This window comes from Aphelocoma coerulescens, chromosome 4 (genome assembly GCF_041296385.1).
Source record: "Aphelocoma coerulescens isolate FSJ_1873_10779 chromosome 4, UR_Acoe_1.0, whole genome shotgun sequence".
Taxonomy (NCBI): domain Eukaryota; kingdom Metazoa; phylum Chordata; class Aves; order Passeriformes; family Corvidae; genus Aphelocoma; species Aphelocoma coerulescens.
The window spans coordinates 55,782,463-55,805,614 of record NC_091017.1 but is presented as its reverse complement, the minus strand read 5'-3'; the positions used below and the strand labels follow the sequence as shown (position 1 = coordinate 55,805,614).

The 23,152-nt window shown below is 41.4% G+C and overlaps 1 protein-coding gene across 1 annotated transcript; it reads left to right on the top strand.

Moving 5' to 3' along the window:
* Positions 1 to 6,190: 6,190 nt before the first annotated feature.
* On the top strand, positions 6,191 to 21,761 carry RHOH (ras homolog family member H). The gene is made up of 2 exons (XM_069012190.1): positions 6,191 to 6,418; positions 20,409 to 21,761. Exon 2 carries the CDS (start codon positions 20,628 to 20,630, stop codon positions 21,201 to 21,203), a length of 576 nt encoding a protein of 191 aa, XP_068868291.1. The 5' UTR covers positions 6,191 to 6,418; positions 20,409 to 20,627; the 3' UTR covers positions 21,204 to 21,761.
* The last annotated feature ends 1,391 nt before the right edge of the window (positions 21,762 to 23,152 follow it).

The following is a 23,152-nucleotide window of genomic DNA, read 5'->3' as shown; positions in this document are numbered from 1 at the left end:
AACATCATCTCGGAGGGATGATGAACTCTGCCTGGCAGGGGGGCTTCCCCAAGACAGTGCTTTGGGAGCAGGTCTGGGCACCTATGTCAGGCTCCTGTTCTGAGCCTTATTTTGGGGTAACATTTCCATGTTTATGGACTGGAAAGGAGAAACTGGCTGGTGAGGCAGAGAGCCTGAGACTGAGCAGTACAAGTATCCCTATCTCCTTCTTCGAAGCAGGAGCAAGTGGGAAAAGCACATTCAAAACAAAACTGGCTGCTACCTTCAGATTGCTGAATTTTCCAAGGGGAACGCAAATGGCTTCTGCCATAGCTGGGGCAGGAGGCCTGGTTTGTTTTCTTTCCTGACAAGACGATTGCACAGTCAGCAGCACCGATGGGCAGGGCGAGGCCGCGGGCGCGGGGCTGGAGCAGGCGCTGGGGAGCAGGCAGCGGGGCGCAGGCTGTCCGCTCCCGCCGTGGGTGTGGGCGGTGTGTGCGGGCGGTGTGTGCTTGGCGATTCCCCCGGGCCCGGAGCCGGGAGCTGTCCGGAGCCGCCGCTTCCCGGGGCGCGGAGCCACCGGCGCTGACCGGGGGCTGCGGGAGCAGGGAAGAGGGAGCCCCGGGACGGCTGCAGCGGGGCTGCTGAGAGAAGAGGCTCCCTCCGCCACTTCCCTGCTGCGACACAGCGCAGCCCGGCGTCTCCTGGGCAGAGCCAAAGGAGGAACCTGCGTTTCCCTCGGCGCTGGTTCCCGGTGCCAGCATGCGCTGGCCCGGGCAGCCGCCTTGGGAGCCCCTCGGCGGCTCTGAGCCCTGGGCCAGGCCGCAGGCTGGTCCTGCAGCCGGGACAGCCTCAGGTGGGGTTGGCTTCACAGAGAAAACAACTGGAGCCTCCTCCACGGTTACAGCAAAGCCATGGGCGTTAGTTTTGCATTAGATCCAGGTGGGGGAAGGAAGTGTGAATGTCCCCCGGGAGAGAGAAAACTGCAAAAGTTAAACAGTTAGAGAAACACGTGGGCTTGCATGTTCTGCGTGTTCTCCCTTTGAAAATAAAAATAAAAAAATATTTAAAATTAGGCTCTTTTTTCACAAAGTAAGCACACTTCTTATGTGTTGTTTATATCTCTGGTGCTAGACATAAGCAACAATTATCTTTATTTTATAATTATCTTCTAGGACAGGAGAAAGGCTTGTAGGGTTAAATACAGTGGGTATCAAGAGTGTCATGGTTTACTTCCTGAGCATTGCACACACCATACTATTTGAGGCAGACCAAAATCAGAGCTGAGCGAATCTGAGAACAAAAAGGAAATCAGGCAGCGGGGACAGGAGCAGCTTCTGCCAATTGGAGAGGCCTGCCCTCGACCCCCAGGCTGCCCTGTGAGGTCGCAAATGTCTTCCCAAAGTGCCAGCAAAAAAAACCACAACTAGGCAAACACAGAAAGAATCTTGTTCCTTCAGTAGGGCAGATGGGTGTTTTGGAATTAGGAACCTGATTTGGGGGAAGAAGATTGAATTAGTTCTTAGACGCTGGAACAGATTGCCAGGGAGGCTGTGGACACCCCAACACTCACACTGTTCAAAGCCAGGTTGGATAAGGCCTGGAGCAAGCTGGTCTAGTGGTAGGTGTCCCTCCCCATGGGCTGGGGGGTTGGGACTGGATGATCTTTAAGGTCCGTTCCAACCCTTAAACATTCTATGATTATATGATGTGACTGCTTTTATGCTAGGCTGTCCCAGAATGAGAAACAGGGTAGTTAAGTAACCCTCAGTGCAGTTCCTAAGCACGCTTCACTTTCAAGGAAGGGGATGTAGGTTTTCATGTTGCTCTGGAGGAAAGCACTTCCTGTACATTGTCCACCAGTTCTGCGCTGATGTCACAGGAGGAATTGTGCTAGGAAGTTAGGACACTGGATTCTGTGTATCAGATTCCAAGAAAACATAAAGTATGTAAGCATTAGTTTTGTCACAGAGCACATGTTGCTGACAACCTAATCTCAAGAGAAATACCCCAGAGAAAGAGCTTATTAGTAACCTCTACACAGTGGGGAAACATAAAAGTAATAAAGAATAGTTCTGTAGTTGAGATAGCAGAAAGCTGTGGTCTCAGAAAGTGGGGAAATCTCTGCCTGCCTTCCCTCACAAGTGTATGGGTTTAATGTATGGAGGTGCATCAGTCTTGAAAAGAGGCTGAATGAATAGAGATGACCACACCCAAATCTTGGTGCCTAACCCACGTTTGATCATTGTTTGCACAACTCAGGGTTTTTTATTTTAGGCCTGAGAGGTCTGTGCTGCTCAGGCATGCCCAGGTCTGAGTTGCCCCGTGCCTTGCGCCCACCTCAGCACTGCACCCAGAAACTGGGCAGCTCAGGGCCAAATCCTGCAGAGGACTAGTAGCTGGAGGGCTGCTCTGTGGCCACCTGAAGCCTAGGGCAAGCCTGTCACTGAAGGGGAAGAGGCAATGGTGCGGTAAGGGGCTCAAGAGCTGAGCTGAGTTGGAAGTTGAACTTTGTAACTCAGGAGGGAGGCAGGAGAGTCCACAGGGAGAGGGTGGCATTTCAGGCATGTTTCTTCATTTAGGCTTCTGTGTCAGGCATGCTCCAGTGTGAGTATTCTGGAGGGCTTTGACTCACCCTCTGAAGGCCTCTAGTCCTGCCCACACAATGTGTCAGGAACCTGCCTCATGCTAGATTTTGAGTTCTGTTTTATCACCACAGGCTCAGTTTGTGCCACTTCACTACCAAACCTGAGGAGTATCTAACCCACAGCATTAGGTTGCTGAGGAACCAAAGCCTAAGCTCATCAAGGCGTAGTAAATAGTGTGTGAGAGTTTTACCAAAATCCATATAGGAAGTGCTTGTGGGACTGCGTTTTCATTTCCTCTTTCAGATTGAGTGCTCTCGCAATGAGTAATGCTGCAGAAGTTACTGTGCCTGGTCTGCTTTAGAGACTCTCTTAGCCATGCTCTCTGCCATGCTGTGAGGAAGCCTCCTTTTTGCTCAGGTATCTGTTCCTGGGAAGGGAATGACTTCACCCCCAGGTTGAAATGTGTCTGGGCGACCTACCTGATTTCCCCTGTACTGCCTAGGAACTTGGGGCAAAGCAAATAGGCACATCCCAGTTTTCCTAACACACCACTGGCATCTTGACCACACACATTTTTCCTGCCTCCCTTTGAAAATGATACCAAAAAAGAATTAGGCTCTTTTTTCACAAAATAAGCATACTTCTTCTTGTGTGTTGTTTATGTACCTGGGGCAGTGGCTAGATATAAGCAATGATTAACTTTATTTTGTGTAATTTAATGATCATCTAGAACAGGAGAAAGGTTTGTGGGGTTAAATACAGTGGGTATCAAGAGTGCCATGGTTTACTTCCTGAGCACTGCACATACCATGCTATCTGAGGCAGACCAAAGTCAGAGCTGAACGAATCTGAGAACAAAAAGGAAATCAGGCAGGGGGGACAGGAACAGCTTCCTTCCTTAATCTCAACCCCCTTCCTACCATCAACAGCTGTCTTGTTTCTCCAAGAGGGACAGAAAGCAGTGGATTAAGAAGAAATACGACGTTTCATTGAAGATTAACCCATGTCAAGACCCTGGGTAATGTTATTTTATAATTTCTTATAAACCCTTAGTTACCTGTGGTTTGAGACTTTTATTTTTGCTGTCAGCCTACTTCTCAATGCAAAAATAAATTGCAAGCCTTAATTCCGCCCCCATAAATATTTTCCACAACAAAGTGCTTGTTTCTGAAAGTCCCAGATAATGACTCATAATGAGTTTTTTGAAAAGGAGAAGCAATGTATTTTTTAATGTATTAACTATTCTCTCATAGCCAGATGTTCCCCTTCATTGCACAGCATGAAGAGGTGAAAAGAAGCAGAAAAACTGCAGTAAGAAACACAAAAAAAATCCCCAAAAGCCAACCCAACAAATAACCAAGGATCAAGAGAAACAGGTCAGGTGTCAATTTTACACCTAACTTTGGAATTACCTACATGTGCAGAGTGCATGGAGCTGAGGGTCTTTTGTTGGAGTTCCAGGTCTCTTGGAAGTGAAATGATGGATCAAATGCATGAAGCATGTGTATTACTAAGAAAGGTCTCAAATAAATAAAATTCAACTATTTTTGGGAAGTTATTGGGTCAAGATCATTCAGAAAATGTACTGGGGGGACATGGGTGGAAATCAAGACATGTTAGAACATGTTTCTTACTCTATGGTTTCTTTGCTGAGTTCACCCAGTTCAATAGTTGTTTATGAAGTATTTTACAGATGGATGCACTCTTTTTCCAAAATGCAAACTACTTAGCCAGATGGCTTCACATCTGGATTAATCTCAGCACGAAACAGAGAAGAGTAGTTGCATTTTTAAGTATCTGCTCTCTGTAGCAGACCTAAAATTGGTGATGATCACGAAAGGCATTTATATCGGTATAATTTGCAAATAGTATTTATTTCTCTACTTGTGACAGTTCTGAATGTTTCTGATGGAAACATTTAAAAATGTTTGGGTGTCTCATTTGCTTTATCACAATTGCAATGGAAACTTACTGCCTGATTGCTTACGCTGCTATTGGGAAACCCAAACCCTGTTAAAAACGGACAAATAGATATTTAATATGAAAATGAAGAAACAGAAGTTCTCACATAAACTGGTGATGCACTGAAGCCCCTTATTCAAAATCCTGTCTCAAACTAAAAGGACGTTTGAAGATTTTAAGAAGGTAGGATTCCCAAAATGCCTTCTGTGAGCCTTCCTTACCTTCATCACTGTTGATAATTAACTGAATTAATTTCATTTTATAGGGAAATGAAACAAAGTGATTCCCCAGCCTAACTGTGCAGCACTGCTCTGCAAGCTTTGCATCAGCATGTTTACAGCATGTTTACATAGGCTATATTCTTTTTATATTTTTGGCACAAATTGCCTTTCATCTACACATAAATTATCTTTTTGTTTCCTTTTTGCTTTATCTTGTAAATTATTCTGTTGGTTTTTAATCTTTCTTGGAAGCAATATGACTTTATCTTGGAATGCATTGTACTGTCATAATGTTAATGTGGACCAATTCATTAGCTGTCTTCAGAGAGTTTCCATCCTGCAAGGAACATAAAATCCATGGCTTTAGATCTGGATCAGGCAGTCTGTTCCTACTGTTTCATGGCTGGAGATGGTCTGAGATAACTTCACTGAGCCCAAAATATTTGCTGAAAAGGACTTGGTTTCCACTTCTATGCTTCTGGGTTTCAAGGCTGCTTGGGAAGCCAGTGCTCATGCCTCTGCCCCCGAGCTCTCCTGCTATGCCGGTGAGCTTGGGCTGCTTCAGCAGAATGGGACAGGAGTGCCCTCCCTGCATTCTGATTGCCTGATCATACAAAGTGGACAACCTCTTGTGCTGATGGCTCCTAAAGTATAGACCATAGACACTTGAAATCCTGAAACTACCATCACAGCTTTGCTTTCAGTGTTGTAGTAGTTGTGGTAGCTGGAAGTGATGAGAATCTGGCCAGCTCAGTTTGTCTGTGCTGGGAAAGGTGGGAGTCTCAATGTCTGTGGTCCCTCCACCTGCTCAGCCTCCTTATGCTGGTAGAAGAGAGGACATATATGCTGATAAAATGATACTACTGATCAGTCCTAACCAGTGCTTCAGAGGAATCCTCATTGAATGACAACAAAACTGTGTACACCAATGTTGAATCACCCAAAGTGCCTGCCTTGGGTTTTTGCACAAAGTCAGCTGAACATGTATACTTTCCAGGCAGGGCCATATTCCAGGTTCCAGAAGAATATCCCAGGTGTTGTTCCTGCTACCAGAGAGTAAATTGCACGTAGCCGTGCTGGGCAGTTGTTGATCTCCTTTTCTCCTCGCATGTATTGAGCTGCTGGGCTGTGCTGTGCCATTATTCCCTGAAGCAGGGAGGAGGGAGCTGGAGGAGCAGCAGAGTGCAAAGAGAAAGCTTCCTGCAGCCTGGAGGGTTTGCCTCCCTCCCCCGTCTTCAAGGTTTTTACATCTGCTCCCATAGTCACCAAAGAGAGAAAGATATACCAACTCATACACCAACCCACAATAAACCCACACAGGCAGAGCTGCGAAGCTCTCACCAGGAAGCTGACTTACGCTAAACCTCTCCTCTCTTTCTCGTCACACTGCATCTGGGTCTGCTGTCACTGCTGCCTCCAGATGGGCTAGACCCAGTTGCCAGGACTACTCTGGCCTGTATGCACAGGGGTCTCTGGTTGCCTCTAGAGCTTTTGGGTTTTTTTGTCCTCTTAATAATACAGTTGTTCTAATCTGCTAAAAAAGAAGTCTATCTGAAAAAGCCAAGAACACAGAATACCACTCTTCTTTTTTTCTTCCCCTGTCTCATCCAGGATAGTTGACTTCCGTAACGTTTATTTTCAACAGCCTCTTTCAGCTTCCTGCCTCTGGTGAGTTCATTGCATTTTCTTTTTTTTCTAGGAGTCTTAATGTGAATTGATATTCTGAATCAAATTCAGTATACTTTGTTTTACTCTTGTTAATTACTTTTATTAATAAGTTTGTGAAATTGGTTTACATAATCAGTTTTACTTTTCTGTTAAATACCATCTGTTAAATGCTCGTATTGAGATAAACAATTAAACACTGGTCTAGATCTTGCATTTTGTGAATTTTCATTTGTTCCAGAGGTTTTTCTTCACTCCAGCATAAAAAGGCCTTATATAAAGTAGAAAGAGGGGTGTGATGGGCTGTGCCATTACAGTTTCTTCCATGTTAATTGATATAAGAAAAAAGAAAAAATCGGAATTGCTCTCAAGATGGTGGATCTGATTCTGATGCTCTTTTCTGTTGTATGAACTATGAACCCAGGAGTGATAGATGTGTAAATCTTCAGCACTTCAAGGGATGGTCTTCTTCCACTTCTGTGAAGTACATCATGCTTATGAGGAAACTGTTCTGCTTCATCTTAAATATTCCCAAGCAAATTTAGGTGAAGACTTTATTGTGAAAATTTGAGAAATAGGTTTTTAGGACTGGAGTGAGATTAAAAATATTTTTAATTTGCTGACATATCTGTGGCTGGCTCTGGCTCCAGCAGCTGCCTGGTCCTGCTAGATCTAATAAATGCCTGTGCCACATTCTGAGATGGAAGGTTTCCATCTAAATGGCCACGTCTGTAACTCCTTGTGTTCAGGTCACTCCCATGGCTTCTTTGCTTTCTGAGCCTACTGTGGCATGCTTATGGTGTGGGGTCCCCTTACAGAGCAGTATGTGTGTGTGTGTGTGTGTGTGTGCATGTGTGCACGTCTCTGCACACCCATTTCCAGATTCTGCTCATAAAACCTGCATCTTATGATGCTCTTGTGGTGATGGAATGGTCTTGTCACATTGCCAATGAGATGCAGTTAACCTGAAAGGTGAATGAGGATAGAGCACGCTGAGGCTGGAACCGTCTCTCTGACACAGGTCCCTGCAAAAAAATCTGAATGTGGATTTAAGATTTTCTAACTTCTCCTTTAAGCTGTGTTTCTACCTGTGGATAGGACAGGAGTTAAGCTGTGGCATCTGCCAGAGGCCAGCTTTAATGAGGGATTTATCCTGAAGAAAATATTTGCAGAAGAAAAAGGTAGGGTAAATGAGATAAGTTAGTTGTGAACAGGCACATATGTCAGCAAATTTTGGTGTCTGTTGCTGTTGGAATAAGGTGGGATAGTGCTTTATATTTTCCTGCTTCATATTTCACATTTTCAACCCCATCATTTAGATCAGTGTGTGGTGTGTTTGTGATTTTCCAGTAGGAAGGACCATATGTGTATACTTACTTGACTTTAGAATGGGGTTTGATGTAATTTTTCAGAGACCGATCTGAAGATCTATCATACCAATAAAGTCAAATCTACTGGAGAAAGTGGGTACTGACTTCATGTGAATACCACGTTTGAGACTTGGGCAGTAACCGCAGGGTCGAAAAGCCACATGTGCGCTTGCTTCCTGCTAAGTTTAGAGAGCAGGCCTCAGTGAGGCATAATACCAGGTTTTACATTCCCTAGATTAGGTGCTGCAAACCAGGAATAACTGTAGGTTTGTAGTTACAGAGAATTGGTGTTTTTATAAGTAATCTGTACTCACTAAGTTCCAGAGCAAAGAATTAAATTTAAAAATGTGTTTGATTTTCATGTATAGCAAGACAGAAATTCATAGCCCATCAGCAGGGCAACATGGCTGTAAATTATTGTCATTTAATCCCATTTTAAGATAAATTTACTGTGCCAAAGCAGTGTGAAATCAACTCATAGCAGAAGAGCATCAGGCCTCAAAATTGATGGTAAAGTCTCATTGCTGGTAACAGCTGCTAGTGCCAGTGATTTTAGGGAAGTGATCACTTCTACAGTGAGGGCCGAGCCATATAAATCCTCAAAGAGGTAAGTGGGTGATCTGCAGCATACCCAGAGCACACAGGAAATGAGCAGTCAGCGTGGTGGCGGTCTCGCAGGCTGTGCCCGTTTTGTAGAGCAGTGGGTCTGCACCAGCGGAAGCTCCCGAGGTGCTTTTCTCAGTGACGCTTTCTGATAATCAGCCAGGAGGATACCCAGGCAGGGAGATGAAATTCTGCTGTTTCTCCTCTTGCTTTTGCTATGCGGTTCTAGATGTATAGCAGCAGGTGGATTAGGCACTTTAGTGTTAACGATTTTCTGTGAAAATTGCCTCTTCACCCCACTTTTTCTTTGTGAAATGTTGATGCTGTGATTCTATAGTTTTCCCTAAGAAACAGTAGAATGTTACTGAATGCACCATTCAAGGGATTAATTTGACATTGGCCATAAAATGAAAAATTGCAGCTTTTTCTATAGTGCTTTTGATTATTGTTTGAAAAGAGATAAAAGAAGTAACTGTAAAACTTAGCTTTTTCAAAGTCTTGATGTAACATTTTAGACATCACACCACACAGCCTAACATCATTCCCAAATTAGGTTCTCACTTTTTGGCTAGTGGTGTGTGGTTTTATTAAATTCACGGTTTTCAAATGTTTCCAAGCTATGATACAGCTTATAGCTGAAAAATATTTTGAGATAGCCCCAGCATAGCAATTAAGAAAGGAAGTTGGCTGCAGCTGTCTCAAGCCCACTATTAAAGCATTATGGCCTTAAAATACTGGACAGGATCACACAAACACAACAAAGCAATGTAGCAACAAAATTTTTGTGGTGTAGCCTACCATTAGCTCTTCTCCACAAAACCAAGTAGAGTTTCATATTTGCTTAGCAGAAGTTAGTTGTCCTTCAATTTTTATGTCAGTGAAGAACTGGAAAAGGTTCCCAATCCAGCAGAAGGCTCAGTGGACAGTGGAAGGGGGAGACTTTTGGAGCTTGTGAAACCTCTGTAATGCAGCAGTGAGTGTGAGTACTGGAAGTCATGGCTGCAAAAGCTTGGTGTATCAGGTCTAATATGAGCAGCTGGCAAAGTGTCAAGGAGCAATAGTCCCAGCAGTCCCAGTCTGTCACTGCTGACAGGGTGGCTGAAAGTTAGCTAGGAACATGGTCTGAGCACTTAGTGCATGCATGTATTCCTGACAGAGCAGGTACAGGAATGCCCAGCCTTGCTTGTGGCTGTGCGCTGTGTTTATCACAGACCCTTATCATTCCCCTCCTGCACAGTTGCCTGCTGCTGCGTCTGTGCTGTATTGCTTTCGCACGAGGAATTGCATTTGGTCTTTGGTTACAGAAGGCAAGGAGAAGTGTAAATTCCTGAGGGATGAGGGTGGGGCTGAACTTGACATGCTTGTCTTTACCTGACAAAATGCATGAATCTGCTGGAAACCACACAAGGATTCTGCTATGGTTTGGAGATTTCCTTATGGGGAGCCACGGTGACCTGTCACATGGGAAAGACCCAGCATGTGCTGGAAAAGGAGCAAACACCTCTCCTGGCAGAAGCTGGCACAGTGGGCTGTGGTTACGTACTGTGCATGATTTCGCTCCTCACACACAAGTGTGAGCGTGGAGTACCAGTAACTGACACTTGCCAGCTTGAGGTTGTTGTACCATCTGGTCACAGCTCTTCTCCTCATGAGTGACAATGTGTTGCTTTTGAAAGTTAGACTGATTTATGTCAAAATATAGATAGAACTGGCTCTCCTAATATAAAAGCGTGAGACCAAGACCCCATGGTAGGTAGGCATCTCTTTTGGTTGTCTCCTGTGCCATGGTCATTGAAAAAATATGAAACCTCTCAAACTTACAAGAAAACTGTTCTTTCCTTTCATTGATACGCGTGCCAGTGGACACACAGTCTTCAGCTTGCCTTTTTTTTTCCATCAAATGACTGTGCTTAAAAATGGGTAAAGACTTTGGAGTTCAAAATTACTGAGCTACTGATATACTTAAATTAATTTATCTATTAATTATATATCTAATTATCTGTGGGCTTTCGTTTTTTTCAATATAAAAATATATTATGAAACAGCTGTCATAAAAACCCTTCGTGTTATTTCTTTAGTTTCCATCAATTTAAATGCAAGTTTTTAAATTCCCATCTCTTTCAGTGGAGTTTTAATTCTGGATGAAAAGCTGTTGGGTAAATTATCTCTGAGTTTGAATCAAGTCCACCAGGATTCAAAAATAAAGCATGGGAAATGTTCTCATAATGTTCAAACATCTTTCTCCTAAAATATCTCTCTTTTCATATGTGTGATCATTTTCATTCAAAATATGTAAAAATCAAGAAAATCAAGGAAAGCTTTCTATGCTTCCCACTGAAGAATTCTGCATTAAGATTTACCGTATTGTGGGGATTTGCATGATCTTTAAACCAACTGAAAGCCAAGTAGATGTCAGCTATAAATATATGAAATGGCTTCTTGAAATACTCAGCTGAAGAATGAGTGAGAAGGATTTATGTATTACTTTTGGTTGTACAGTCTTTTCTCCTCTTAACCTATTCCATATGACCCGCTGTTGTCTGCAGTATTATATGTTTTATATAAAGGTGGCAAGAGATCAAGGTTGTAATGGAATCAGAGAAGAGTAAAGGAAAACAGGCACTAAAATATATATTCTGCTCGGGCATATGATTGGTGTAAGATATAAACCAATGTAAAATCTGAGCTACCAGGTATAACTTGTGCTAATTCTAGGAAAAAAAAGGGAAGAAAGCACGTTCCTTTGAAATTGGCTTTTAATCATAACTATGCATGGAACGTAGGCAGTTTGATGAAGGCAAGTATGCATGCCCATTTATTTTATCTAATTTTATCTGCTACAATTAAGGAATTCTAGAGAGGCTGCATGGTGAGAAAAAAAATTCCTGCTTGTACTGTAGATAAGTATTATCTCTTATTTTATCTGTGTGCTGGATATAGTGCATGAATACTGACTCATGGCATAGATTGTGGAAGGCAACTGCTTTTTTTTTTAATTTATAAAACAAAAAGATAAAAATCATAAATCAACAAATGCAGGATAAGTTATGATAATTTTATGTTTTATGTTGCACCTGCTACTTGAAAAGTAATTGAAATTATTTCTAAGCAAGCTCTTCAAATTTTTAACATTTTAATGTACATGTGTGCATACAAAATTTAAGGATGATATTGAAGATGGCAGTTTCCCACTGTGTGAAATCTAGACTATGATTTTAAACACTTGGATATATATACAGAGATCAGAAAAAGGGGTTTGTTGCTGGCAGTCCTAAGGGGGAAAAGCTAAAATTATCAGGGAGTTTCTGTGTTATAAAATAAATAACCAACCAAATTATTGTTGCTTCCTTTGCTAGCTTTGCTCATTAACTTCAGAAGTTTAATATTCATCACAGCAAAACGAACAGTGACATGCAGTAAATATGAGTTCTTCCTAAATTAAAAATAAATCAGTATGTTTTAACAAGAGGTCATTATTGTGAACTGTTTGATCAACTGAAATAGCATTATTACTACTCAAAACACCTGTACATCCAACACTTTATTCTTATCACAAAATATACAAAAATAATCTTCCATGGAACACTGGCTAATTCTATTCTCTAACTAACATTTTCCTCCTCCACCTTTACCTCCCACTGAAATCAAACCTGTGCAAATACATAACTTAATGATTAACATGGAGAACCTCCTTCTTCTCCCACTGATACTAGGGGGAGAAGATCTAGACTTGAGAATATCCTTATTTTGTGCTAGGTCTTTTAGAAAATCAGGGCAAAGTTAAACCTGAAGAGACTTCTGAAAGTAATGTTGGAGATCTTGCAAGGGGTCTGTTAAGGAAAATGTAAAAGTGGTAGGGCAATTTTTTAAAGACCTTTTAAGACTGAGGAGAATGTTACATCACCTGTATCATTCATGTATTAGCTTTTAGCTGGACTGTTACTATTGATTACTTCGAAGTGTTTAAGAGAGCCAGTCAAGAAGATCAGGCAGTGTGCAAACAGGGGAGAGAAGTGCAGTCCAACCCCAGGTTAGAGCCAAAGCACACAGAAGTCAGCCTTCTCCGCTGCAATGGGCTTGGCACAGGCTCTGAAAGAGGGGAAGCCTTTTTGCCTGCAAATGAAAGTGCATATATAGAATTGCCAGTTTATTTTAACAATTTATTGTGTTACACATCTGCAGGATTTAATATAAATCCATGCATCTCCTTAATGGCAAAGCGTTGTAACATACTGTAAAGATGTGTCTAATAAATACGATGGCTGCATACAGAGCAGAAATGTAATAGTTTACAATGGGTGACTGTGTAATTTTATATGTAAAACTCTTATCCACTAGATACTTAGGTTTTTGCAAATCCCCATTTAGCACAGCAGTAATCTCTGCTAATGTGCATACAGATACACGTGTACCTGTATGTAAACCACGGTCAATTCAATAATGCATCCATTTGATGCAAAATATGTATGCAGGTTTTCAAATGATGGTAACATATCTTGCCCACAATTTGTTGTTTCCTACAGCAATCTGTAGCAATGTGTTTTGCAATGAATTAGTATCAATGTGTCCATATATATATGTATATGGACATACAAGCATGTACGTAAGGATGTAATTTTTTTTGTACATGGATGTATTGATTCATTATTGAAATAATTAGATTTTAAATATACACGGATATATTTTCAATATTTTTGTGTATCTATTTGTGTACATATACAGTTCTATGCATCCAGTCTAGCAAATAATGCATCATTCTCTGAGAAATTACAAATTATTATTTAAAACTAAGAGATGTTAGTTGTATATGAAAGAGAAATGGATACTTCATGATGATTATGCCCATGTCTGCAGATGGTAAAAAAAAGAACAAGCAGAAATAGAGAGTTTCTGGAAAGAAATCACAATCATTGTTGAAGGTTGTATATAAAAGAGTACTTCAACAGCCAAAGAGTATTTCAACACAAAAAAAAAATTTGGGACATTTCGAAGAGCTAAATCTGTAAAAAAAAATCCTACAAAAATATGTTGTAAATGCATTTTTGATTTGTTTCAAACTGCAAGAAAATTGAACTGTGTTAAAAGAGGATGTGGCATGAAAAATTTGAAGCGGTTTGAGGCCCAAAGCTGCAAACATTTCCCCATGTCAGTACTTCTACACACAAGTAGTCTGATTGAAGTCAATTACTGAAATTTTGTATTTTGTATTATCAAGGCTTCAGTTTGGCTACAATGCAGTTAGACTTGCTGAAAATTTGCTTTTGACCTCTAAGTTATTCTTAATAGAAAAACTTTTCGTAGGTACGTGTGATAGCACTGCAGTCAGCACCCAGCACTTGGTATCCATGTTCATCTGCAAGTGTATCTGTATCCCCATCTGGACCCAGAAGCAGTTCTATGTCAGTAATGTATATATATGTACATATAGATGTGTGTGTATGTGTGTGTGCACGGAAACAGCTACTATGAGGGAAGGCAGATGGACAGATGGTTGATGAACTTCTGTGCTCGAACGTACACGTGTGACATTTGCACACCAGCTGCTCCGTGTACGGCTGTATCTGTAGGGAAACTCAAGAATTTCTTCTCTGTTTAAGAGCAGAGGAGAAAAATTAGCACAGAAAAGAGTCGGAAAGAGAGGTGACGTATCCAGTATCTTGCAGAAGGAAAACACTAGGCTTACCTAACTTCAGGCAAGACATGCCACTCCATTTCTGATGACTTTGAGGATATCGGATCAGACTGAGAATGTTTTATGAGCTGGTTCCTCTGTGAAAGGATTACTTTCCTACACTTGATTTACCCAAATTTTAATTTGGAGAGAATATTTATACATGGTTCCCTTTTGAAAATGCCCCATAATGCCATGAATGCCACGAAGTCTGTAATTTACCATGTCACTCCATAAACATATGAAGAAAAATTACTTCAGACTAATGGCTTGAATCTTAAAGTGGGTACTTTCATTGCCAGATCTCATTGAGTTCTATTTAGAGATTTAGGATCTCAGATAAGTACATGAGAGTCTTACAGGCTTCTCGTTGATTTTTGGAGTGGTTCTGATAATCTCTGCTCATGTTTAATTTGTAAATTGCTGAATCAAAGTGTGATTAGCCACAGCAAGAGGGTTCTTGAAGATAAAATAAATACTTCTTTTGTCTAACTGGATAATTAGAATGAGAGTTAAATAGTTTTTCTCAGCGACTATAGTAAATTGAATAGATCTTTAGTTGTGTCATAATCCATTGTTTATATATAGATATTATTATAGGTACTATTACTAAAGCAATGAAAGCATTTTTTAAAAATTTAAGATAGCTCATTAAGCAGTTTTCTGTGTATAAATAAATATGCAGTATAAATAAATGTGCAGTGTGTGAGCATGTGTGTAAATATGTACATTTTGTTATACAAAAAGCTTTCATCCCTTTACTAGGACTTCACATCTCATTTAATCTTGTAAATAACATTGGTCTGTGTTTGTTGTTTTATATCGAGATTTCACATTCTCATATGAGGGAATTTCCTTTAAATCTGATAATGTGGGTTCCCTTGCTAATAATAAAGTTGACAAGATTACTGAATATTTGATCATAAATCCTTCTCTTCATTTGCCGTTATTAAAACTGCCATAGAAAGAAACTGAGGTATTTTCAGGTGTTGTCTTGATCCTTAAGTGATTTTTTGCAAAGGCTTCTAAAAAAGTGGTTCTCCATTTTCTCAAAATTTCATAAATTAGAAATTAAACCCAAAATTTAGTTTTGTATTTTTTTCAAAACGAAACGCAGAAATTTGAAAACATGTACAGGATTTCAGTTTTGTGAATAAGGGAGTGAAAGAAAAGAATTCCAAGTTTTTATGTCTGCAATTTTTTTTTTTAATTGTGGAAGGAGATTGTTTTTGAGATGACGAGATATCGTGGCTTTGATGTTGTTTGCTTTTCTAACTTTTGAAGGGCATTGCAGAAAATATTGTACTTAAGGATAAAACATCCATGTAAAAGCTCTCATCCAAGCTTCTAAGCATTCTTTCAATTCTTTGAAATATAAAAGCACATTGAAAGATAATCTGGCAGTTAATCCATCAGTACTATAAATATATCAGTCAGCTGAAGTACTCTGCCAATGAGTAACCTGCCATCTTGCTCTTGGGCCAAAGAATAGAGATGGCCCCTGTGGTAGCTGGCTTGGGAAGTGAATGAGTTGAAGGGAGATTTTTTTGGTGGAGTCGTTTGGGGAAAAGATGCAGCACCTTGCAAAGGTACAGGCTGTGAGCCAGTTCTTCATGGCAGTGGTACCACCACTGAATGCCACTATGGACTGAAAAGCTGACACTCTCTGAGGTGGTGGGAGGCTGATTGTCAAGACAGGGCTATAGATCAAGTTTGTCTTAAAAGAAGTTAAAAACCAAGAGACAGCTAACGCAAATGTCAGAGAATCAGCTTAATGGGTGCATGACGGGTACAGCAAGGGGCCATTTGCTTGCAGACCAGCTGCAGTCTCCAGCCGGACTGCAGCTGATGGATTAATTTTCAGGAGACCTGTGCTTTGGAAGCAGTCTGGAGGTTTGTATCTGAGTGGAGCAAGTACACCTCATCCGCAGAGCTGAAAACAAGGTAGTGTGACCTTGACAACCTGGTGATCTAGCAGAGCATCCAGACTGGAGTCACAACAGTCATGGTTTCTGTGTCACAGCGGCTGTATCTTCTGGGTCCGGTCACTAACCAGGCAACAGCATCTCTGCCCTGTCTTGATTCCTGCCAGCTTTCCTCCTCCTCCCTCTCCTTCTGCTTGCAGGAGTTGTTCCCAGGCCCTGTCTGTGCCCTGCAGTGCCCACTGTGCCCATGGAGGTGAAGGTGTAAAGCTGCACACTGTTCTGGTCAGTGAGGGTAGTCTTTGTGCCTCCTTCCTCTCCTCGAGGGTCTATAACTAAGGGATGCAAGGAGAGTTCTTATGTATCTGTGGTGCAATTGGAAGGAGCAGTGGTTACAATCAACACACTGGAGAAGAACTGTAGGCACTGTTTTGCAGACCCCACTTCTGTGTGAGGTGGGACTTAGAAGAGTAGGTATGCAAAGACAGCATGTACATTCAAGCATTGCACAGCAAGTGGAAGTCTCTCCAGTGGTTTTCAACCTTTTCTATTAGTATAAATGTTTTTATTTCCTCACCATGTCAGGTCTCTTCAAGAACTAGTATACACAGTGCTCAAACTGAAATACTAGCCTGCTGTTATCCTGATATAAACAGGAACTCCACTGAGATGTAACTGAGGTAGGGAGTGGATAATAGCAATAATAGTTAGCATGTTAACTGCTTTAACTCTCTGAAGCTTTTTGTGATTGCCTGATCTAAAAAGACGGATGTTTGCCTGCATGGTTTGTTTACATATGAGCTAATTCCATTCAAATTCCAGCTTACCTAAGGGTGCACTGTCAGTATCTAAGATAGGTTTTGAAATTAGAAGTTCCTGACTGTTTTCATTTTCCCCTTTCATAAGACGCTGTCCATCCTCTGGAGATGTTTAGCCATAGTGAGTCATGCTCACAATGATTTTATAGTAGATGCCAGAGATATTCTTGGCATAAATGAAAATCCCATTTGGTTCAGTTGATAAACTTACCCTTTTTGATACAGCAGTCTGGCTTTCCTTTGTTGGTAGAGCTCTTTCAGCAAATACCATATTAGTTTTTCATGGGATCTATATTCACTTGAATCCTCTACCTGCAAAGAGCTCAGTGCTGCTGTGCCCTACTTCCCATCCCATCACATTGCCGGTTGGTAACCTCACTCACCTTCTCCATATTGTACTCAGCCATGATCAAGTGTGAGGCATTTTACCTGCCTGAGATTGCTGAGGTGAAGGTCAGACACTGCCAGAGAGTGGCTGTTGTAGGGCTTCTTGTGCTCGCATCATCAGTGAAGTCCACACTCTGTAACCACACACTAGTGCCAGGGTTCTGTATTCCAAAGACAGAGGGAACCAAACCTGCAGTTTGCTAAAGATCACTATTCAGCATGACCACACAAGAATAAGACATACATTCTTATACCTAATGATTTTATAAAAGGTCTTACTTCATTATTCAAATAACATCTTCAAATATTCAAAAATTCAAATAAAGTTATTATGAATGATGAAAGCATAAACCAAAAAAAACATAAAAGAAGATACAGGTTAATGTATTGAATTCCAGATACAAAATGAACTTAATAAAGTCGGTAAATTTTTGAAAATCAAATTGTTGGAAGAAAAAAACAATCCCTCAGCAGCTTAGACTCCATCTCTGATCTGTGATCAGAAGGTTTTCTGCAGTCTTGTAATGGGTATAGCACACTGCACTGTTGGACCAAGACAGAATATGAGAGAAAGGGACCAAAACTTTTGCAAATATTTATAAAACTGGTTGTATACTGAGGCACAGAAGCGCCCAGTACTGTCTTTAAAGGACACTGCTTTTTGTTGATGTTTAATCAAGCTTTTTCTGTCCATTGAGGTGAACTTGCGTAATTATTTTAATACAATAATACTGCTCTTATTGTGAGGCTGCAACAAGGACCAGCTATGTGCCTAATTAAAGGCACATATTTAGTCCCACTTGTATATGGAGACACACGAATGGTTGTGAACAAATGCAAGATCAAGGCCACTGAGGGCAATTTGTCTACGCGATCAGAATATGGACCTTGTCATATACCAGGGTTTTTTTATTATTCATTGGTGGAATGTAGAACAATATCATTTGCTTTGAAAACAATTCTGCACTGTCACAATGGAATATTTCAGCTTTTGTTATTGTCTGTCAACTAGCCATATTCACTAGTCCTTAATATCTCTTTCAGTCTTTAATCATTTATATTCTTTCTTTCAAAATAGCAAGTATAATTGGACCTGGTAATCAACAAGTTGAGTGCCAGAACAATCCTTTTATCTGTCTTTCTTTGTTTTGGCATTGATGAAATTGCAAAAGTCATGCTTTGGACATCCTTATTTTCTCCCACATTCCAATATGCACAAAATAATGAACCTGAAGGCACTAAGGACTGCTTGCACCAAAGAAATGTTTGTTCTGAAAAAGATACTTGGTACATGGAAACTTTCTCCTGAGAGTATGCAGCTTTGTCTGAATAGGACGCTATTGTCTTTTCGTGAATTGAGGTGTTTTCAAAATGTATTGCTGACCCAATTTTGAAGTAGAATACTCTGAAAGAGAGATTAGGATTCATATAAGTAATTGGAATGTTCATCATACATATGCTTTTTGAATTTTTCATAGATGTGTTTTGTAAATGTCTCATTTAATTCCCTTGAGAGCTTGTTTGGAGAACAGAGAAGGCAAGAGAGTGGAGTTAGACCTAATGAATCTTTAAAAGCAAATTTTCAGCTGCTGCCACTAAAACTTAAATTAATGGAGCAGCTTGTTTCCCGGCAGCCAGGAATATTGTGAAGCAGCCTAGCCTCCATCCCACTTCCTAGAAGTGAGCGGTGATGGTGAGAGCGCGGTCTCGCTGGCAGGCCAGGAAGCACCGTCTGTTGCAATGACTCCCGTAGCTACCGTAACTCAAGTACGCACAGGCCCGGCCCTGCAGACTCAGGGCCACCTCTATAAAGCAGCGTGCTCCGGCCACACATCTTCTTTCCGCCGGGCATCTGATGGGAGAGATGCAGGTGTGCCAGCAGCACAAGAGGAGGTAGGGCACGGCCTCACTACAAAATGAAAGCAGGGCAAGTAGGCAAATAGTAGTTGTCAGTGCCTGTAAAATGTTCTCTCTACGCTCAGCTAGCACTTTTCCTTTGTTTTTCCCCCTTTGTGGAGTAAGCCAAAGCTTGGAGTGTACTAGAAATAAAGGGGGGGGGGGGGGGGGGGGGAGAGATTTGTGGTGTGTTAGGATACTGAAAGTGGAGAGTGTTACAGTAAAATATAGTACATGCGTTTTGTGGCCATCATTAATTTCTGTGCAAATAGCCTTCAGCTGTGATGTCTCCATACATATATGAAGGAAACAGAAATATATTATTTATGTAACAAACACATGACATTTTGAAATTATGCAGTGATACTTTTTTTTAATTACTCTTGTTCATCAGAACTAATTTGTCTTCAGTTTTGCCGTTAGTGATTTTCGGAGCATCTTGTGTGTCACCCTGTGTGAGCAGTGAATCTTGCACACAGCTAGTGGGGAAGAAACAAATGCTTTCAAAATAGGAAAATTTGACTGAATGCTGGCAGGAGCTCAAAAGCAATTACATACTCTGAAGAGTACTCTTGGTTAAGTTTTACAAGAGAGTAAATGCCAGGACAGTTTTATCCCCTTCAAATGAAATTTTGACTGGGGCAAGCATCGGTAGTGGGGCTTTCTTTGGCTTGTGCTTCTCGATTGTTGAAAGCAATTTGTAAGGAAAAAATTAAACTCTTTTTGGGTATTTTTTGCTGTGAATCCCTTCATTGCTTTTGAAAATTGTTCAGGTTCAGCTGACTTGAGATTCACACCTGAAGTCTTTGCTTTCTCATTGTCTCAAGTGGTTCTGTGTTACTGTTCCATATAGGATTGTTTAAATAGTCAAATTAGTTAGCAAAGAGCTTTTTTTCTCTTGAGTACCTCTAGAGAGCATGGGTATATTTTCAAGGGAATCTGAACTGATCATTTAAGGATTCAGGATTCTGTCAGTCTTGGTGAAAGTCAGAGGCAGGGAATATCTCACAGCATATTAGTAGCGGTTATACCAAAGTTAAATTAATTTTATCAGTCTTTAGACAATTGGAGGGAAAAAATAGTTTGTGTCAGTGGAAAATGGCAGTGGTGGTAAGACTGTTAGCCCCTGTAGAGCAGCAAGAAGGTTATTTACAGGAACGGCTGTTGCACACACAGCCAGCTGGGAGGAAATGGCAAAGTTCATCATCCTCAGTAAGGGATACTTGCCATGGCGGTCCAAAGATGTGTCCAGGCATCTTTATCATGATGAGGAATGGTTTATTCTCTGTGGGTTATAAATGTTACATTTTATTTTTACTCTTCCAGAAACGTCATTTGACTCACTGAAGATTTGAAACCAACAGAATCATGTGGGAGAAAATGGAATTTTAGTCTCAAGTGACAGAATCAAGTCATAAGAAGTAAAGAAATTTGGATGGTTTCTCACTAAATGGAAGTTATATAGAAGGCCTCTAAGACCACTGCATCTCTTCATCCCACTCCTGCTGCACAGAGACGGTGCTCTTGGCCTTGGACGTTAATAAAATGCTGGATTCAATCAAGTGTGTTCTGGTGGGAGACTCTGCAGTTGGGAAAACATCTCTCTTGGTACGTTTCACCTCTGAGACTTTTCCAGATGACTACAGACCCACCGTGTATGAAAATACCGGAGTGGATGTCTTCATGGATGGTGTACAGATTAGCTTGGGTCTTTGGGACACATCTGGCAGTGATGCCTTTAAAGGCATTCGCCCCCTCTCCTACCAACAGGCAGACGTGGTATTAATGTGCTACTCGGTAGCAAACCACAATTCCTTTCTGAACCTGAGGAACAAATGGATCAGTGAGATCCGCAGCCATTTGCCCCGCATCCCTGTCTTGGTGGTGGCCACTCAGACTGACCAGCGTGACATGGGTCCCTACCGTTCCTCCTGCATCAGCCCAATAGACGGAAAGCGGCTCGCCCAGGACGTGCGAGCTAAAGGCTATTTGGAGTGCTCTGCCCTCAGCAACAGAGGGGTGCAGCAGGTGTTTGAATATGCTGTGCGGACAGCGGTCAATCAAGCCAAAAGGCAGAACAGGCGGAAGCTCTTCTCCTTTAATGAGTGCAAGATCTTTTGAGGACTGTCAGCAGTGTTTTTGCTTATGTTTGTTGTTTCTGTTTTCTCACAAAAATACTGCAGCAGAGAGAATGGGAGGTGAATCAAAGGAGGGCTTCTGGCAGGACCACAGTGCAGGTGCCTCTTGTGAGACAGATGTGCTCTTTATCTGATCCTCTCCCCTCCAAAACACATGGGCGCTATCTTGAAAAATGAAAGGTGCATATCCTTATTCACAAGCCTGTGTTTGGACTTTGCTAGCCTGGACTGGAGCAGGCCTAGCCTGGAGATCTGCAGATAATAGCCGTACTGATTTTGTTTTCGTTTCTGTCAGTGTTCCTCAGTTGTTGGTTTGTCTGCATCTGCATTTATTTAATGACAAACTTCTGCCTGAATCAACCCCCACCTCTGTCCATGTGGATTTTTTTTACTTAAGAACTTAGTATATAAAACCTAACCAATGTGTATTTTATTTAGATGACTCTTGTATATATTGTTGTAAAATCCCAAAAGTTTGGTTTAATATTTTGGAGGTTCTCCCTTTAGCTAACTACAGAAATGAATTGTGCTATCCATGTAATAAACGGCCTGCAGGCAAGCCTAGTACTTCTTCGACATGCGTCAGTCATTGCGTAACAGCCATCAGTATGTCCAGCATAGGAGTGATCAAAACTTAGTGACTTTTGACAGCTGTCCTGCAGTTTTGTGAGATTTGTTACCTTAGTATGTTCCTCACCAACGTGGTCAAAGATGGGAAATTAATCTGATTCTTCCTAGACTTCAGTGGGTTGCATCCTCAGCAGGGCTTGCAGACAGGGTTAGTTTAGACATATGGTTGGGCTGGCAGGAATTAATCTGTGCTACCATCACCTCTGTTGTCCCTGCTGTAATTCTGGAGGCAAAAGATTTCGGTCTCCAGAGATGGAAGGTATTTTTTTTATGAGCACTTAAATTCTCACATATTTTTAGCCCACTTTTTTTTGAAGCAGTGGTTTTAGTGAAAACAGTCACCTACATTAGTAAAAGATTGTGTACAGAACAAGGTTGCACGGGTGTCTTTAGAATAGCTAAATGACTTTTTTTTTTGAGTTTGCATGCTAAGTATAACTGCCTAGGTTGTATCCAAGTAAGACTGAAACAGGTTTTACATCCTGGGGAGCCTGTCAAGTCTAAGAGTCAAATCCTGATGTATGTACTGGGGCCAAGTTACCCTCCTGCACAGAAAGGCAGGCTAAGGAGATGTGAACTTCAGGTGTGGAAGAGAACTCTGCTAGAAGATGTAGTGGGCTCAAGACACAATGCTGTACATTCTTTGTGAATGGTGGCAGTTCTCTCTTCCTTGGATTATCTGTCCCCTCTATCCTGCACGCTCTCTCACGCAGTCTTGCAGATCTGTCTCATCCCAAGAGAATTTCTTAGTCCAGCAGGATGTCCTTTGTCCCTTTCCCTGTCCTTCAGCTAGCTCGTAACTAACCTTTGAGGGGCTTATAGCATGGTGCCATAGAAGATGCCACATAGCACAGTAGGATTATCTCACCTGTGATGTAGGTGAGCAAGTATTTACATTGTGGGCACCTTGAATACCAGGAGGCACGGAACACCTGGTGCTCTGATTGTTCCACCAGCTTCTAGACTGTTGAATATTTACCACTCATCGACCTGATTGTAAGGGAGGCTTCTGATCATAAAAATATCCTGGTCTCGTATGAGGTTTTTATATCAGCCCTAAATCTTTACAAACTTCTGTACCTGAGCACACAAGACAAGGACTTCTGTCACCATCCATCTTTCCTGAATTCTTCTCTTTCCTACTTCTCTTTCTCCTCAAGTGTTGATTTATTCCTGAAACACTAAAACTGACATATTTGTAAAAGAATCTGAATGGCATTGTACTTGTGCAGAGTTACACAAGTGGCCAGGTATTTGCGGTCCTCGGTTAAAAATCTTTTGGCTTTTGGGAGAAATGCTTTT

Excerpts from the sequence above, each read along its gene's own strand:
- RHOH (XM_069012190.1), top strand. The coding sequence starts at position 20,628 with ATGCTGGATTCAATCAAGTGTGTTCTGGTGGGAGACTCTGCAGTTGGG.